Here is a 15,370-nt window from a genome sequence, read left to right as displayed (position 1 = left end):
AAGTCAAAGGATGAGGAATCCAGTCGGTGTGCAATGCGTACTCGCTTGCGCACGCCAGATAATAATCCCAATGAAAGAAGATTCCGTGTTATCGCATCGGGCCAAACATGCCACCCTCGTGCTTGGACGCGCACCCTTACCGGCATGCCAGAAATGACGGCGTCACAGCCAGAAAAATACCAGGACAGCGGTGTCGTTATTACCTTCTCAGAGGAGGTTATTTTCAATGGTGGGGCTTCATCCGTTTCTGTGCAATTATTTAATTTCACTTTTGGGTGGTGGGCAACCATTTAAAAAAAAAAAAAATCAAAAGATGAAAAAAAAAAGAAATGTTGAGAGCTCTAAATGTCATGTCAGGTTCGAAACAAACTGAAGAATGTTTTTTAAGAATCCCAGAATCGTAGACACCAGACAAAACTCCATAAAAAAAACATATTCACTAAATAGTAGAAACAGAAATCTCAGGTTAAAGGTAATCAAGGAAAGAAAACAATAGATGAACAAAAAGCGCTTCCCAAGGTAAGGAAGTAAGTCATCCAAGAATACCAAACAAAATGTCAAGAGTCCAAATTCACTCGACAAAACAAAAGCAAAATCGAATAACGATCCAATAAAACTAAGACTACACTTACAAAAAACATAAAACCACAAGAACTTCGAGAGCAAGAGCGAGAAGGTGAGGTCTAGAAAATCAAAACATGAGCAATAGCACTAGCAAGGGCAACAATAATACGACAGACCGGTGACATTTTGTCAGCCCTTAATACAAGGAAGGCTCCGTGATGACAACATTGGCAGCAGGTGTGCACACTGGAGGATTCGCTCCAGTCTGCCACCTGCTGGGGACGTAAGAACAATACCATGACATTTCAAGGCAATAAACTGATAACATTTTACGTTGGGCAATTCCAAAAAAAAAAATTTTTTTTAGGTTTTGCTGTCGTGAAAATTGGTTTTCCTGCATTTTCATCAAAGAAATAAGCATTTACAAACCTAATTGTGCATTTTCAGCAAAGAAATAAACACTTATAAACCTAATTGTCTCCTGTATTGTCCTCCGATTTAAAAATCTAAGTAAAGTGCTAACATCGTTGCCATAAATGTCAACAAATTAGATTTCACAGTTGCTCCAAATCAAATCACTCTTTTCGTCCCTCCAAAAAAATCCAAGTTGTATTTTTACAGCATAGCTAATGCTTCCAAGGATCCACACATTGATGATATCATCTTTTGACAAACATTTACAGTCAAACCTCGGTTTTCGAACGTCTCTGTTCTCGACCACATCGGTTTTCGACCAAAAACTTCTCGTTTTTTTTATGCCTCGAATGACATCCGAAAATCGGTTCTCGACCAAACTGAGCGCACTTGAACGTGCCACTTGACTCCTCTCGCCTTCCTTACACGAGGAAGTGACGCTTCATTGGGTAGACGAGGAAGTGACGCTTCCTCATGTAGCGTTCCATTGTGAGCAGACGTGTTCAATAAAGATTTTTATTTTTAAAGAGGTGGTTTCGTTTTTCGAAAAAATCGGTTTTCGAACAGCCTTCTGGAACGGATTATGGTCGAAAACCGAGGTATGACGGTATGTCATTCAAAAGTTGTAACTTGTGCTTCTGTAGGTTCTTGTTCCCTCCAATCCAGAAGAGATTGGAATTGTATCTCCTATTAAGATCACATATCACATTCTTTTAATCACCGGGTTTTGCAATCGCCCGTGCTTTCAGTCTTGAGCCGATGTCGCTTGCTTTCCCGCGCAGGGCTTCTTCAGGAGGAGTCAGCAGAGCAATGCGGCCTACTCCTGCCCCCGTCAGAAGAACTGCCTGATTGATCGCACGAGCCGCAACCGCTGCCAGCACTGCCGGCTGCAGAAGTGCCTGGCAGTGGGCATGTCACGGGATGGTGAGTACTTCACGGGTCAACCTAGAAAACGCTGGGTGGATGCAACTGGGGAGAAGGTGAATACCTCCGCCGAAAGGCAGACGTGGCCAAAGGACTCTCTCTCTCTGTCTGTACTTAGTAGAAGCATGGATACTTCTCTCAAGGTCGGGTCAAAGATTGGATTTGGGCAGGCTGAAGCGAGTCGCCCTTTTTTGTTTTTTTTTTATGTAATGCAGTTGAGATGTAATGTAACATAGAGAACATTGGTGGTGACTTGAAAAAAAAAAATTAAAAATCTGTGACATACCACAAAACTGGAACCCACAGTGGAGAGGGGTACATGCTCGCCTTGCGATGGCTCTTCTCGCAATTGGCACTTTCCCGTTGGCAAAATCAAAAATGTATTTCGTCATGTGAGTTTCCAAATTTGCATTGCGAATGGCATTCAGAACTATTGTTTGCTTTGTGGTTGAACAGATTTGTTACCATCACATCCAAATACACAAGGCCCCCCACACCCCCACCCCGACCCCCTTCACTTCCATTTTTTTCTTATTGCTTGTTACTGTATCTTGTTCCAACTCGTGTGTTCCGTTTTCTGTGTTTTATTTTAACCGTCGACCCGAGGTGATGCCGTGCAGTAGAAAAGTGGTCAGGCGAAGGATGCTTCAGAACGGTCCTGCTTTAGACAAGGTTGTCAGATTGCGTTTTGGGTTGAGTTTGTCCTTGGCTTGATTGGATTGAGTTGGGCCGGCTGTGACTGTTGCCGGAATGGGCCTGATTGGCGCAGAGCAAAACTATAATGCGGTTTGTAATCAGGATGTTATGTTGTCATCCAATGTGCGCGCAGACAAGGGTAAGCCTCATTTTAATTCATGCTAGACATGCACATGTATGCATATTCATGAATGCCATACACTCAGAGTACATTAGCACTTAGGAGTGCCTTTGCTCTCACACACACACACACACACACACACACACACACGATCGTGACAGATGAAGGTGACTTTTGTCTTCGCTCAACACATACAATCCCATCTGCATGAATTCCTCTCTATGTCTTGCCACACACACACACACACACGCGCGCACGCGTTGACCAGCTGACATAGTTCCAAGACCCTGGAGCGCCAACCAAAAAAACTCTCTCTCTTTCTCGCTCTCTCTCCACAGTGCTCATCTGTCTTGAAAGTGATTTTATCTGCAGCGTACACACAGGATTTATTTTTTTCTTCAAAGGAGGAAGAGTTCAACCAAGAGTGTGACATAATGTGATTTGTTCTCTCAGGCATTTCTTGCACATCATTGTCGTGAAACTTAACTGGATGAGAGAGACGGCCACATTAGAACAACACAAAATTCGTAGTTTATTCAACAAGATATAAAAATAAACCTATTTGTGTTTAGAAGTGTCTGTAATACAACATTCTGCCTGGAGGAGGGGGGGGCTAGCTACATCATTCATAATTCATTTGCTCACATGACGCTTCTTTAGGGATGCATATACAACCTAGTGACACAACGCAAGAGCAAAATTCTGAATTCTGAGTAATTGAAACAGTGCAGATGATATTATTTGAATAATCTTTTTATCATTGTGGTTGTAGTTTGGGAGGTACTTCACACCTGTGACCTGTAAAAAATGATGCTACTTTGTCTTGCATGTTTTTTATGGACACACATCACCACATGTTTGAGCCGCAAAAATAATAGCTGCTTAAATTTTCATTGCAGGGCTTTTGCACACACCACAACAACGGGGCGCTCTAATGCAGCCACGCTAGCAAAATGCACCTCTACACACACCGGCTGTCATGTATGACTTGAAGAAAATAATTAGCTCGCTCTTTCGCTTTGTCTCGGCGGCACGCGCACACACACACATCCTACGAGGCGCTCTAAAGGAATCAAGCCAGCCTGAAGCCCTTGTCGACACATGCCCTTCTTTGTTCCCCTTGCTTGCCCTTTCATCTTTCTTGGTGTGACGTATGCACACTTTCAGCTGTCGACCAGGCACTCTAAAGCAGCCATGCCAAAGACTAGCGAGCTAACAGCTTGTTGTATATGCGTTGGATAACTGCTGACATGAATGAAGTTCTTATATGGCGGAGGAGGGGTGACTCATGCCAGGGCCCAAATGTGTCACTGGGACCCGTTTTAGCCACGCCCAAAAACACGGGAACACTGAAATGGTGAAAAATCATTCTTCACAATTACATACTACATAGCTCTACTTTTTTGTTGTTGTTTTTTTTTTTTGCAATTATCTTCAAACATTTAGAGTCTATTTCGAAACAAATCTCTGAATTCACTTTACAAGGTCTCAGCTATAACAAAATATGATCGGCATCATTCTTATTTTACTTTGCGCCTCATCATATCTGTAGGTATTTCTCGAATTTCTACCCTCTCAGTTGTTTACATTTATGACTAGAGAGTAAAGATGTCCCTAAAATTGAGGCCGTAAGTGCATTTCTGCCCGTGTCACATTTCATCACCCGTGACGATTCACCTTACAACGTTGTCTTACAGCGGTGAAATTTGGCCGCATGTCCAAGAAACAACGAGACAGCCTCTACGCTGAGGTCCAGAAGCATCGGCTCCAGCAGCAGCAACGGGACCACCAACAGCAGCCCGGGGAGGCGGAGCCTCTCACACCTAGCTACGGCCTCTCTGCCAACGGCCTGACGGAGCTCCATGACGACCTCAGCGGCTACATGGACGGCCACACCCCCGACGGCACCAAACCGGACTCGGCCATCAGCAGCTTCTACCTGGACATCCAGCCCTCTCCGGACCAGTCCGGCCTGGACATCAACGGCATCAAGCCCGAGCCCATCTGCGACTTTGCCCCCGGATCTGGCTTCTTCCCTTACTGCTCATTCACCAACGGAGAAACGTCCCCTACCGTTTCCATGGCAGAACTAGGTGAGATGCATCTGAGAGAATACGGGAGGTGGGCGGGGGGTAGACGAGAGGAGAGACGAAACAATGAAGGGGGGTTGGGCGGGGGGGTTAACGCAACCGTGGGGCAAATGACACAAAGGTTTGCTTAAAATAGCAGGAGGTTGGAGACTCATCTCCAACACTCATTAAAAGAGCCTCGTTTTTTTTGTAATTAGTTTCCATTAATTAGGGCCAATCAGGATCCAGCAGGGCAGGCGTCTAGGGAAATCATTTTTTTAGGCTCCCCTGTGCCCAGGAACTCCTTTTAACAGATGTGTTTTCAAAACCATTTCAATTCTTCTGCTCACTACTTGTCTCAGCGCAAATGTGACCTTTGTTTGAGTGAGTAACACGGTGCACCCTCCCCCTCCTCCTCGCATTTGTGTCATAACTAGATTGGCTTTGCCTCAATCCCAAACTATGAGCTTTGCTGGAGGCAGTAAAAGTAAATGTCAAGAAGCCCCCCCCCCCCCAGTAAGAAAAAAAAAGAATGAGGGAAAAGCCTACGCATATCTGCATCTCCTCCTTGCTGAAGACTCTGTAAATAAATCATCTTTTCCTCTGGCAGGTCTCATCACTGAGGTCTTCACTTATGTTTTTCAGAGCACTTGGCCCAGAATATCTCCAAATCGCACATGGAGACATGTCAGTACCTGAGGGAGGAGCTGCAGCAGATGACCTGGCAAGCCTTCCTGCAGGAGGAGGTGGAGAGCTACCAGAGCAAGGTAGCTTGACCCCACGACCTCCTCTCGAGCGCTGTGCGCTAGTAAACGTGTCGCGTTAGAGCGGATAGCTAGCTCATTTCCATCTTGGTGTCTTCTCAGCCGCGGGAAGTCATGTGGCAGCTGTGCGCTATCAAAATAACAGAGGCTATTCAGTATGTGGTGGAGTTCGCCAAGCGCATCGATGGCTTCATGGAGCTGTGTCAGAATGATCAGATAGTGCTGCTCAAAGCAGGTATGACAGCCTGTCAACAGACACACACACACACACACACGTGTATAATACTGATGTTGTCACAAGGGCGTAGCTGACCTGACTGCACAAAGACTTCTTTGTGTGCATGCGGTGTCACCTGCGACTTTCCCATGCATGGACACATCACAAGATAAATGTTTACAATGTCAGATAACACCGCTCCATTTTTTTTTCTCTTTTACCTACAACCCCCCCGTTTCAAGATTTTGCTGCTGTAACTCCCGACATTCATGTGCAGAAATGCTGACGCTCTCACATTTTGTGACACACAACACGATATACCTCCAGGCCACAGCACTTGGTACAAATACATGATTAAAAAAGGAAAAAGCTGCTCTTTGGTTCGTACGGTAGCCCCATAAGGTTTTAGGTCACCACATAACCTAGGAGCAAAAAGCATAGCGTCAGGCCAACAAAATTTCAATTGGATTTGGATTATTTCCTATGTGGGGGTCATATACCGAATCGGCGTTCCCTAAATCGAAATCTTATGAGATACAGTGGTACCTCAACGTAGGAGTCACCCAACTTTCGAGTTTTTCAGTGTGACAGCGAACTCAATTGACTTCACAAAACTCCATCAGTTGGCACATAGTGAACAATTGTTCAAAAAAGAGACTTCATCATGGTTATTGCGACTCCCCTTTGGCATGAAAAAATAGAGCAAAACAAAATCACATTTTGTGGATTTCACATAACTTTGCCTGAGGAAAGTCAGCTATCTCAATACTAATATATATTCCCATCCAAAACGTCATAAATGGGCTAACGAGTAGTGTCAAAAGACGCAGTGTTTTAACCCTTTAAGCAATTGATAGTTGAACATCAACGGTGTAGCAAGATAGGTAGACAGGTAATACAGTACATCAATGCTCACAGGCATATATTTTTAATCCTCTGTGCAATACTACTGGTACAGTGGACCCACATATTTACAGATTTTTTTCCCCCAAGTTTTTTTTTTCATGAGCCAACCCTTATTTTTCATGAGAAAACCTTATTAGAGGTTCATCCCAATTCTTTTTCAATATTTTTGTGGTTAAAGTAGAAAACCTTTTGTCAAAAACGGGCGTGAATTAGACACAGATATTTGCTTTTCATAGGCTAGTCTGATCCCACATCCTCCGTGAATAGCGGTGGGCCACTATAGAACTGAAGCTTACTGAGTCAGTTGTGAAACTCTTTTTCATGCGAGTCTGTATGTCTGTATTATACTCCCACCTCGTGGCCCTCGCACGCAAACCAGAAGGAGCACAACGTATGGCTGCAACGGATTAATGGCATTTTCATTCATTTCAATGGGGGGGAGATGATTTGAGATACAAGCGTTTTGAATTCCAAACAAACTATCCTCGTAAATCAGGGAATTTCTGTACATGTACAGTAGGTGATCAAACATTCTAAACAACAGCCTTTGAAATTTAGTCCATGACTTCAAAAACCATAAAGGCCCCTGAACCTCTTAATTCAGCTCTGTCAGGAACAGACAGAAAATGTATTTATTTTATTATTTGTTTTCTTTAATAAAGATTGAATTTTGTGTATACCCTTAAATGGGTGTCGTTGTCCCTAAAGTTGTGGCCCGTAATAGTAGAGTGTGTAAGGAGGTGCTTTTCATCCTCTCATGTCAGTATTAATAAAAAAACAAGTCACACAGTCGCACTACTAATGGTGGCTGTTTGCATTTTCCTGATCTCTTTCTCCCCTCACTCGGAGAGCTACAAATTACAGGGTCGACAGAATAATTCCCCGCTATCTTGTTCAATCAAGGTTGAATGAATAAGCGCTATTGCCACTAAATGAAGCACAATCGTTATCTGGCTCGTCATTATGCATGACTAGCCTTATGTCTGATATTATCATATAATGCGGAGGTGCTTTTTATTCCCCCCCCCCCCCCCCCCGTCCCCCGCCACTGACAGCTGGCTTCTTTATTTCTTTGTTTCAAAACGTGTCTGTTGCTCAGATTGCAAAAGGCACGGCGCCTAGCGTAAGCACGTGTTTTGCCTCGCTGACTGATGTCTTACTGTTAAAGAGTGCGGCTGAGGGGGGGCACAACGATTCAGCATGTTGTTGCCGTCTGTCTCCACAGGCTCTTTGGAAGTTGTGTTTGTCAGAATGTGTCGTGCCTTTGACTCGCAAAACAACACGGTCTATTTTGACGGGAAGTACGCCGGGCCAGATGTGTTCAAGTCATTAGGTAAGTGGACACTTTACAGCAGCGCCCAGTGCGCATGTGCTTTTGTGTTACCCCGTACGTGTGTGTGTTCGTGCGCGCGTGTGTGCGGCTGCGAATGTCTCACTCCTTTTCCCTTGATGTACCAGCCAAAATTAGAATCTCCTAATCTGCTCCACACAATACTGAAGGCCTTGAAGCGAACACTGGGCGTTCATCCCTGCTTTACCTGGCACCGCCCGTCTCTGCGGCGCTTATTTATGCCAGGAGCGAGATGATAGCGAGGCACGCTTGCATCTGACTCCTGTAACTGTGGAATAAATACAGCCAGACAGAGTGCCTTTTGGGAGAAAGCTATCAAAACCATCACCGATAGGCTGACATAAAGAATCTCAGATAGCTCAAATAGCATTTTTGTTGAGCTGTCATGACATCACTGAGCCTTCCACTCAGGATTTTCCAACACTTCCAGTTGGGTTTTTTTCCAAGGCAAAAAATGCAAATGAGTCCCATAGTGTTTGCAGACATGTTGAATTGTCCTCCAAGAGAGAGAGAGAAATTTTATTGTTACAATCCACTATATGTGCGTTCTAATTAATCGCTCAGTATTTCGTAATTAATCATGATTAATCATATTTTTCTACTTTTATTTTTTGCGAAGCTTGCAACAGATATTTACTAGAGTAAAAAAAAAATAAAATAGGATTAGCCCCTTCATGCACCCTGTAACCTGATCACATGATAAGCTGTCCATTGTAGTAACCGCTGTCCCTAAAAGGGTTCAAGTACACGAATCAAAGGATATTTCGATTCAAAGACTGTTCCAATAACTTTTGGTGATGCTTGAATAAAACTGTCCTGCAAAATACAAAAAAAGAAAGTTAAACCCTGACTCAGCTTTACAAGCATTTTTCTTATAGTCTTCTCACAGAAATAATTCTCAAAACTTCTCGCTTATAGGTTTCGTTCAGCCCACGAGAACCACACTTATTATTAGGGTTGCTTATCCCACCAAATAAAAGAGAATTTGATCCACGGGATAAGTGCAAAAAATTTATTTTGTGGGATCCTGATTCATTTCGATATGCTAGGGCTGTATTTTGTCCCGTAAATGAGTCCGCGAGTCTCTTTTGGGCGAGGCCGAGAGGAGTGACGGGCCTCCCGAGTCGCATTGGCATTCGGCCCCCTATGCCACATAATTGATTTAACTAAACGGCTCGGTAGTGACCTAATTTTGCCTCGCATAACGGCACTCGAGTGCCAAAACTCAGTAAAAGCGGTGCCTGTTCTGCTTTAAGACGCTCCCATGCGCTGTCAGCGTGCAGCTCTGTTCGTCTTTCTGTTTTTCTTCCTCGTCCCCTTCCTCTCCCCCTCCCTGCGTGCCTCTCTCCCAATAAAGATCAAGAGTGAATGTTGTTCTTTGGTCTCCCTCATCCTAAGCTCTCTCGCTCTGTCCTTTGCTGTGGCAGGCTGTGACGACTTGATCAGCTCCGTCTTCGAGTTTGGGAAAAACTTGTGTTCCATGCACCTGTCTGAGGATGAGATCGCCCTGTTCTCCGCCTTTGTGTTGATGTCTGCTGGTAGGTGTCAGTCACCGTGCAAAAAGGGGAAAACACGCCTGCCCCGAATTCGCCGTGACAAGGAACAAATGTGCCACCCGCCCGTTTCTTGAACAGTTTCATCGCTAAAATTATCACTCCCAATTGACTTTTCCCATGACTGCACAGAGATCGCTGACTAACGCCGGATGATGATTTTATCTCGCAGATCGATCCTGGCTCCAAGAGAAGGTGAAGGTGGAGAAACTTCAGCAGAAGATCCAGTTGGCTCTCCAGCATGTCCTGCAGAAGAACCACAGAGAGGACGGAATTCTTACAAAGGTACCCCGACTCCATGTACACTCAGTGTGAAATGTTTCCAAAATGTCTCCAAAATATTAGGTACGCTTGCGCAATCTTAATGAGAGCCAGTTGTGTACATGAGCTGTTCTACCTTGAGAATGTAGTCATGCTTCCTCGGGTTTGACACTGACATGACATGAGATTTATCATTTTAACAATATTTGCGAAATGAATTGGTTCTGTAAGAAATTTCTTAACCAGAAAATGTTGTAAGTAGAGACGCGTTTTCCATGTAAATGTCCTAATCCGTTCCAAGCCCCCCAAAATTTAGACAGAAATGTTTGATAAAGCATAAAAATTCATCAAAATATGTCACAAATACGTTACAATTAGATTATTGCACAATAAATGAGAGTTGTGCACAATGAAAACAACTAAGAATAGAGTATAGAATAAAAATGATGGTCATTTAACTTTTAACTGTCCTCATCGTTTTTTTCCCTCTTTAGCCCATGTTCTCTCTCAGAAGTGGGTTCAAGAAACTATGACATGACAAAAGTTCATCAATAGTTTCATTTGAGCCGAATTTGATTGTTTTCGTTGAGCACATACTGTATGAACAATTCCCAGATCTCGCCACACTCTACTTGGAAACGCCACTTAAGTCGGCAAATATACCTCGCCCGATAAACACTTCTCGGGGGACTTTTTCACGATGGCACACAAAATGCTTTTTTTTTTTTTTTATTGAAACCGAAGTGGCGCCTTATCAATCGTAGTGTCAGGCTTTCTCACGCCTGAGCGCCTGTCTCAATATTTACACGTCAAGTTTGCCCCCATGCGGGAGTGAAAACACAGTGAGGGAAGGGAAGGGAAGGGTGTGGGGGATGGGGGGTGGGGGGGGGGATGCATTCCGGCACCGTTGCTCGATGTCCTCCTGGTTTTGCTGTGAATCTAAACAGCTTGTCTCTTCTCTGTCTCTTCCCCACAGTTGATATGCAAAGTTTCGACACTGCGGGCGCTGTGCAGTAGGCATACAGAAAAGCTTACGGCTTTCAAAGCAATATACCCAGACATTGTGCGTGCCCACTTCCCCCCCTTATATAAGGAGCTGTTTGGATCAGACTTTGAGCAGTCCATGCCCGTTGACGGGTAGCGTCCCTGCCAGGTGCCAGAGCGCCCACCGTAGGGGAATGTGGAGGAGGAATCTGAGACACTTTATATTGGTGCCCCCGCACAAACCGGGAGTGGACAAGACAGCACGCTGCTCAACATCTTCTCTTTTATCCAAGAGGAGGGCTGGTGGAGTTGCTTCTCAAGGTTTACTTCAGTGGTTCTCTTTGGAAGACTTGGGGGGGACAAAAACCTCGTCCAACAAACAATTTCTGCCCGTTTGAACTTGACCATCTTTTGCGCATTTCTAAATGAAACTCATGACGGATGTCAATCATGCGTTCATTCACCGGGATTGACTTTAACGATATTCTGACGTATCTGACTTGAAATTATATCAATCAACCTTTTTGCTATTCAAATTTTTCATCAGGCACTGAACCCTGCAATAAATGTTTCTCCTCAGAGCAGTTGCAGACATTCAAAAGTGAAATGCGCACATTTTGGTCACGTTCTGCTCTATCTTTTCCCTTTTTTTTGGTGTCTTTTCTCGTATTCAGTCGTATTTTTTGGGACGCATTGCTTGGGACGCCAACTCACAGCAACTCGGAGGGAGGCTCTGTCGGCATACGTTGATGCAATCGGCACCTCTCTGTGGACAATCGTTTGAAGATCTGGAAAAAAAAAAAAGAGAGGAAAAAAAACAGAATTCTGGTAATTCTACTGAGATGATTTTAGCTGTCAAAAACCTCCATCCGCCATTGTTGCTTAGTGAAATCATGTAAGGCCATCTGCTATTAATCCTTCTCTGGACAGGTGCCCTCTGAGAAGCACGGGGCACCAACACAATGAAAAGGCTCCATTCCACCTGTTTTATAATGTACTACAGGGTATATGGTCATAAGTACTTACTATACAGAAAAAAAAAGTAATGTTTATAGAATCTATTTTAAATAACATGTATGATATTCGTAGTTAGACGATTCTTAATTGTTCAATTGATAAGGCACTTTTCTTTCCACCTTTGTTTTAATTTAAGACTTGTATATTTACCTAGTGATGTGTTGCATGTGCACAAGAAGAAAATACAAGTTGAACCACGGCCGCGGAGGCTAGTCCTGAGAGCTGGAGATGGTCATGTATGCGGAGGCGGGGCGGGGCGGGGCGGCTCGGCGTTGCTGCTTTGGCCACGAGAAGGCGGATGAGAGGCATTCCAACCTCACTTGATAAACGATCTGCTCACGTCATTGATTTGTTGGATAGCTTCAATGGGCACAATCGCTGACATGAAACAACATAGACACAATGAGACTCAAATTTATTATTCATTCTGTCTTGCTCACGATAACGCTCAGTTTTGATCGGTACCGTCGCGAGAGTGTTTATTGTTGCGTTTGCCGGTTGCGTTGAAATCATATCGTGACTTCTTCCTAATCTTGTGCCGCTCAGAAGGTTCGCCAAAATAGGAGGCACACCTGTGAGTTTATTGCAGCGCAGTTATAAACAATTCAAGATTTTTTGGGGGGATGAATCAAGTGCCCCTCTTGTTCGACACCGCTGCAAATTAGAACCACCAAAAATGAGGGTATTTTTTTGAAATGATTTTCTCCACCAAAATATTAGGCACACCTGTAAGTTTATTGCAGCGCAGTTATAAACAATTGAAGAATTTTTTTATGAATCAATGCCACTCTGTTGTTTGACACCACTGCAAATTAGAACCACCAAAAATGAGGGTATTTTTTAAATGATTTTCTTGGTCAATCAAAACCGAGCGTTTTTCTGAATTCTGTCTGGATCACTTTCAAATGCAGGTCACAGGACTTACGATCTCAAAGATCAGCTTTGATCAAATCTACAGTACACAATATTACTTGCGGTTATTTATACTCTGGCCAAATCGGCGAGTTAAAGGTTCGAGATTATCCCGTTTCCTTAAAATTGTCCAGTGAGATCAGCGAGATGAATAATTTCAATTGTCAAAACGATACCTCTTCAACATATAGAATTTCACATAATTTGACCAGGATATGATTCATTGTAGGATTTGCATTTCTACTTTTCTCTATGAAGGCAGTATTTTGGCAACTCCTCATTTAGCAGGTGCACCAAATTTTCTCTCCGCTATTGATTTGCAAACCAAGCCAAGTGATCCCTGACTGCAATCCAATTGTTCCATCTAGTGGAAGGCAAAGCTACAGCAAGCAACAAAACTGCCTCGTCGTGACATAAAAGGAAACCTCATTGAAATGTTTTTTTCTTGCCGTTTCCGGAGTGGCTTTATCTGCCTTCTCAAGCCAACAACGCAGACGAAACAATGAAGGGAAAGTGAATATTCAAAGCCTTGTCTGGTCGTAAAGCTTCTATTTTTGTAACACGTTTTTTTGGGGGGGGGGGGGGGGGGTAATGAACTCCAGAAAGAGTGGTAAGGAGAGAGAGAAGGGGGGGTTAAAGATGTCAGATAGCACTTAACTATATTCCTGCAATAATTAGTCGAGCACTTGTTTGTACAATTAGGGGAGAGAAGCATAAAACGCTAGGACAAGTGCTATTTTCAGAATGCTTTGTTGTTGTGCTTTTGTTTTTGTTGAGTGTGTCTTTCTTGTTAGTGTGGTTGTAAAGTGATAGAACACACACAAACACAAAAAACAAAAACCTGAATGTGCCAAAAGAGTAGTCTGCTTTCTGGTCTGTTATGCAGAACGGACTCCGAAAACATTCCAGCAAATTCTGTAGCGACTTCGAGGAAGAACTTTATTTTTAAAGGCAACATTTAAAAATAAAATAAAATAAAAAAAAATAGAAAAAGTCATCGAAAAAGACAAAAAAAGATATCCCTTTAGAAGCATGCCAACACTGTCACCAACCATGACATTGAATCCCCTTTTGATTTGCTGCTTGCACACCGTCATTCCTCTGCCGTGCAATGTGCGCAAGGTGTTAACTACTGCCTTGTGCTGTCACCCCTCAGGGAAGAGTTTGTTTTTGCGCTTCTTTTTTAGTTTTGGTTTGTTTGTTGCATTATTGTTTGTGTTAGGGCTGAACGATTTTGAAAAACAAAAAAATCTAATTGCAACCCCCCCCCCCCCCCCCCGCAAAAAAAAAACATTGCGATTGTCATTTCCCCCCCCCCCCCCCAAATATAGAAATTATCATTGTCATTTAAAATGCAATTATCAGATTGATTACAACAAATGTTTTGCTTTTATAGATTAGGCTTATGCTAATATAAAGGCAAATGTACCAATTAGTATGACTGACAATTTATTTATTGGTATTTATGTACCGTATTTTCCGCACTATAAGGCGCTTTGGAATATAAGGCACACCTTCAATGAATGGCCTATTTTAAAAGTGTTTTCATATATAGGGCGCACCACTTTATAAAGGGCACAGAATAGAAGCTACAATAGTGGCTGCAGTTGCATTATGAATCCACTAGATGGAGCTACGCTTAAGGAATACAATACAACACAGATTTATTTATATCGAGCTTTCACAACTGCTTCAGCTGCAACAAAGCGCTTTACAGAACTTTTAAAATTCTATGTCCAAGAATTCAGAATATTGATCTATCTATAAGGTGCATCGGATTATAAAGCGCACTGTCGGCTTTTGAGAAAATTGAATGCTTTTCGGTGCGCCTTATAGTGCGGAAAATATGGTAGTTGTTTACTTATTTACAAATTTCTACCAAGCCAGTGTGGCATAAACATAAGTCAGTCATAGGTCAGTTTACAACAATAAAGCAAACAAATCGGTTATTAACCACTATTTAAATGGAGAGAGAGCCAAAGAGCCGACTGACTTGATCGAAACAAACAATCTCCCCCCCTCCCCCCTAAAAAAATGCAGCCTTTGCGATTTGAAAATCAAATTCCTCAAAATTGCAATGTCGATTTTAATTCGATGAATTGTTCAGCCCTAGTTTGTGTTCAGGGATGCTCCACTGCGAATGCTTGAGATTAACGTGTGAATATACATCACTTGAGTTCTTGTGGGGTGGGGGGCACTCACCAACCACTGCGCCCCTGAGGTCAAGCTAATGCCAACACACACGAAAAAAAAAGGAAATATCACAAAACCATTCCCCCGGCCCCCCAAAAAACAAACAAACAAACAAACAAAAATCACAGTCTTATCAGTACTTCTAAACAACTAAATCTGTTTTCGATAAAGGTGTCATCAGGGTCCCTCTTTGTTAGCAAAACCAAATATTCTTATGCAATACTGAATCTGTTTGGGTTGTAGTATTTATGATGTACCGAAGTAATAATCTCTGTTCTGATGCACAAAAGCCCTGTACCACGAGTAAAACCTCAGTCTCCCAGCAGAACAAACTTTCCAGTCTGGAAACGTGCTAGACAATCCAGGAAGGAGAGGCCCGGCCGAGAGCATGAGGTGTGTCCGCTCAGGGAGGAGACAGCTACAC

The 15,370-nt window shown here is 43.2% G+C and overlaps 1 protein-coding gene across 2 annotated transcripts in view; it reads left to right on the top strand.

Moving 5' to 3' along the window:
- Nucleotides 1-11,425, top strand: part of roraa (RAR-related orphan receptor A, paralog a) — a 210,224-nt gene extending 198,799 nt beyond the window's left edge. For both annotated transcript variants that reach the window (XM_086108487.1, XM_086108488.1), the window contains 8 exons: nt 1,761-1,902; nt 4,417-4,812; nt 5,434-5,555; nt 5,655-5,787; nt 7,901-8,008; nt 9,454-9,564; nt 9,752-9,864; nt 10,817-11,425. In XM_086108487.1, coding sequence (XP_085964613.1) covers nt 1,761-1,902; nt 4,417-4,812; nt 5,434-5,555; nt 5,655-5,787; nt 7,901-8,008; nt 9,454-9,564; nt 9,752-9,864; nt 10,817-10,981 — 1,290 coding nt within the window. In that variant the 3' untranslated portion in view covers nt 10,982-11,425. The remainder of the gene's footprint in view (nt 1-1,760; nt 1,903-4,416; nt 4,813-5,433; nt 5,556-5,654; nt 5,788-7,900; nt 8,009-9,453; nt 9,565-9,751; nt 9,865-10,816) is intronic.
- Nucleotides 11,426-15,370: the final 3,945 nt, after the last annotated feature.

Source organism: Hippocampus guttulatus, chromosome 4, assembly GCF_054856545.1.
Source record: "Hippocampus guttulatus isolate MCC_2025c chromosome 4, RoL_Hgut_1.0, whole genome shotgun sequence".
Lineage (NCBI taxonomy): Eukaryota > Metazoa > Chordata > Actinopteri > Syngnathiformes > Syngnathidae > Hippocampus > Hippocampus guttulatus.
The sequence above is the reverse complement of the archived record's forward strand: the minus strand, read 5'-3'. Positions and strand labels throughout refer to the sequence as shown.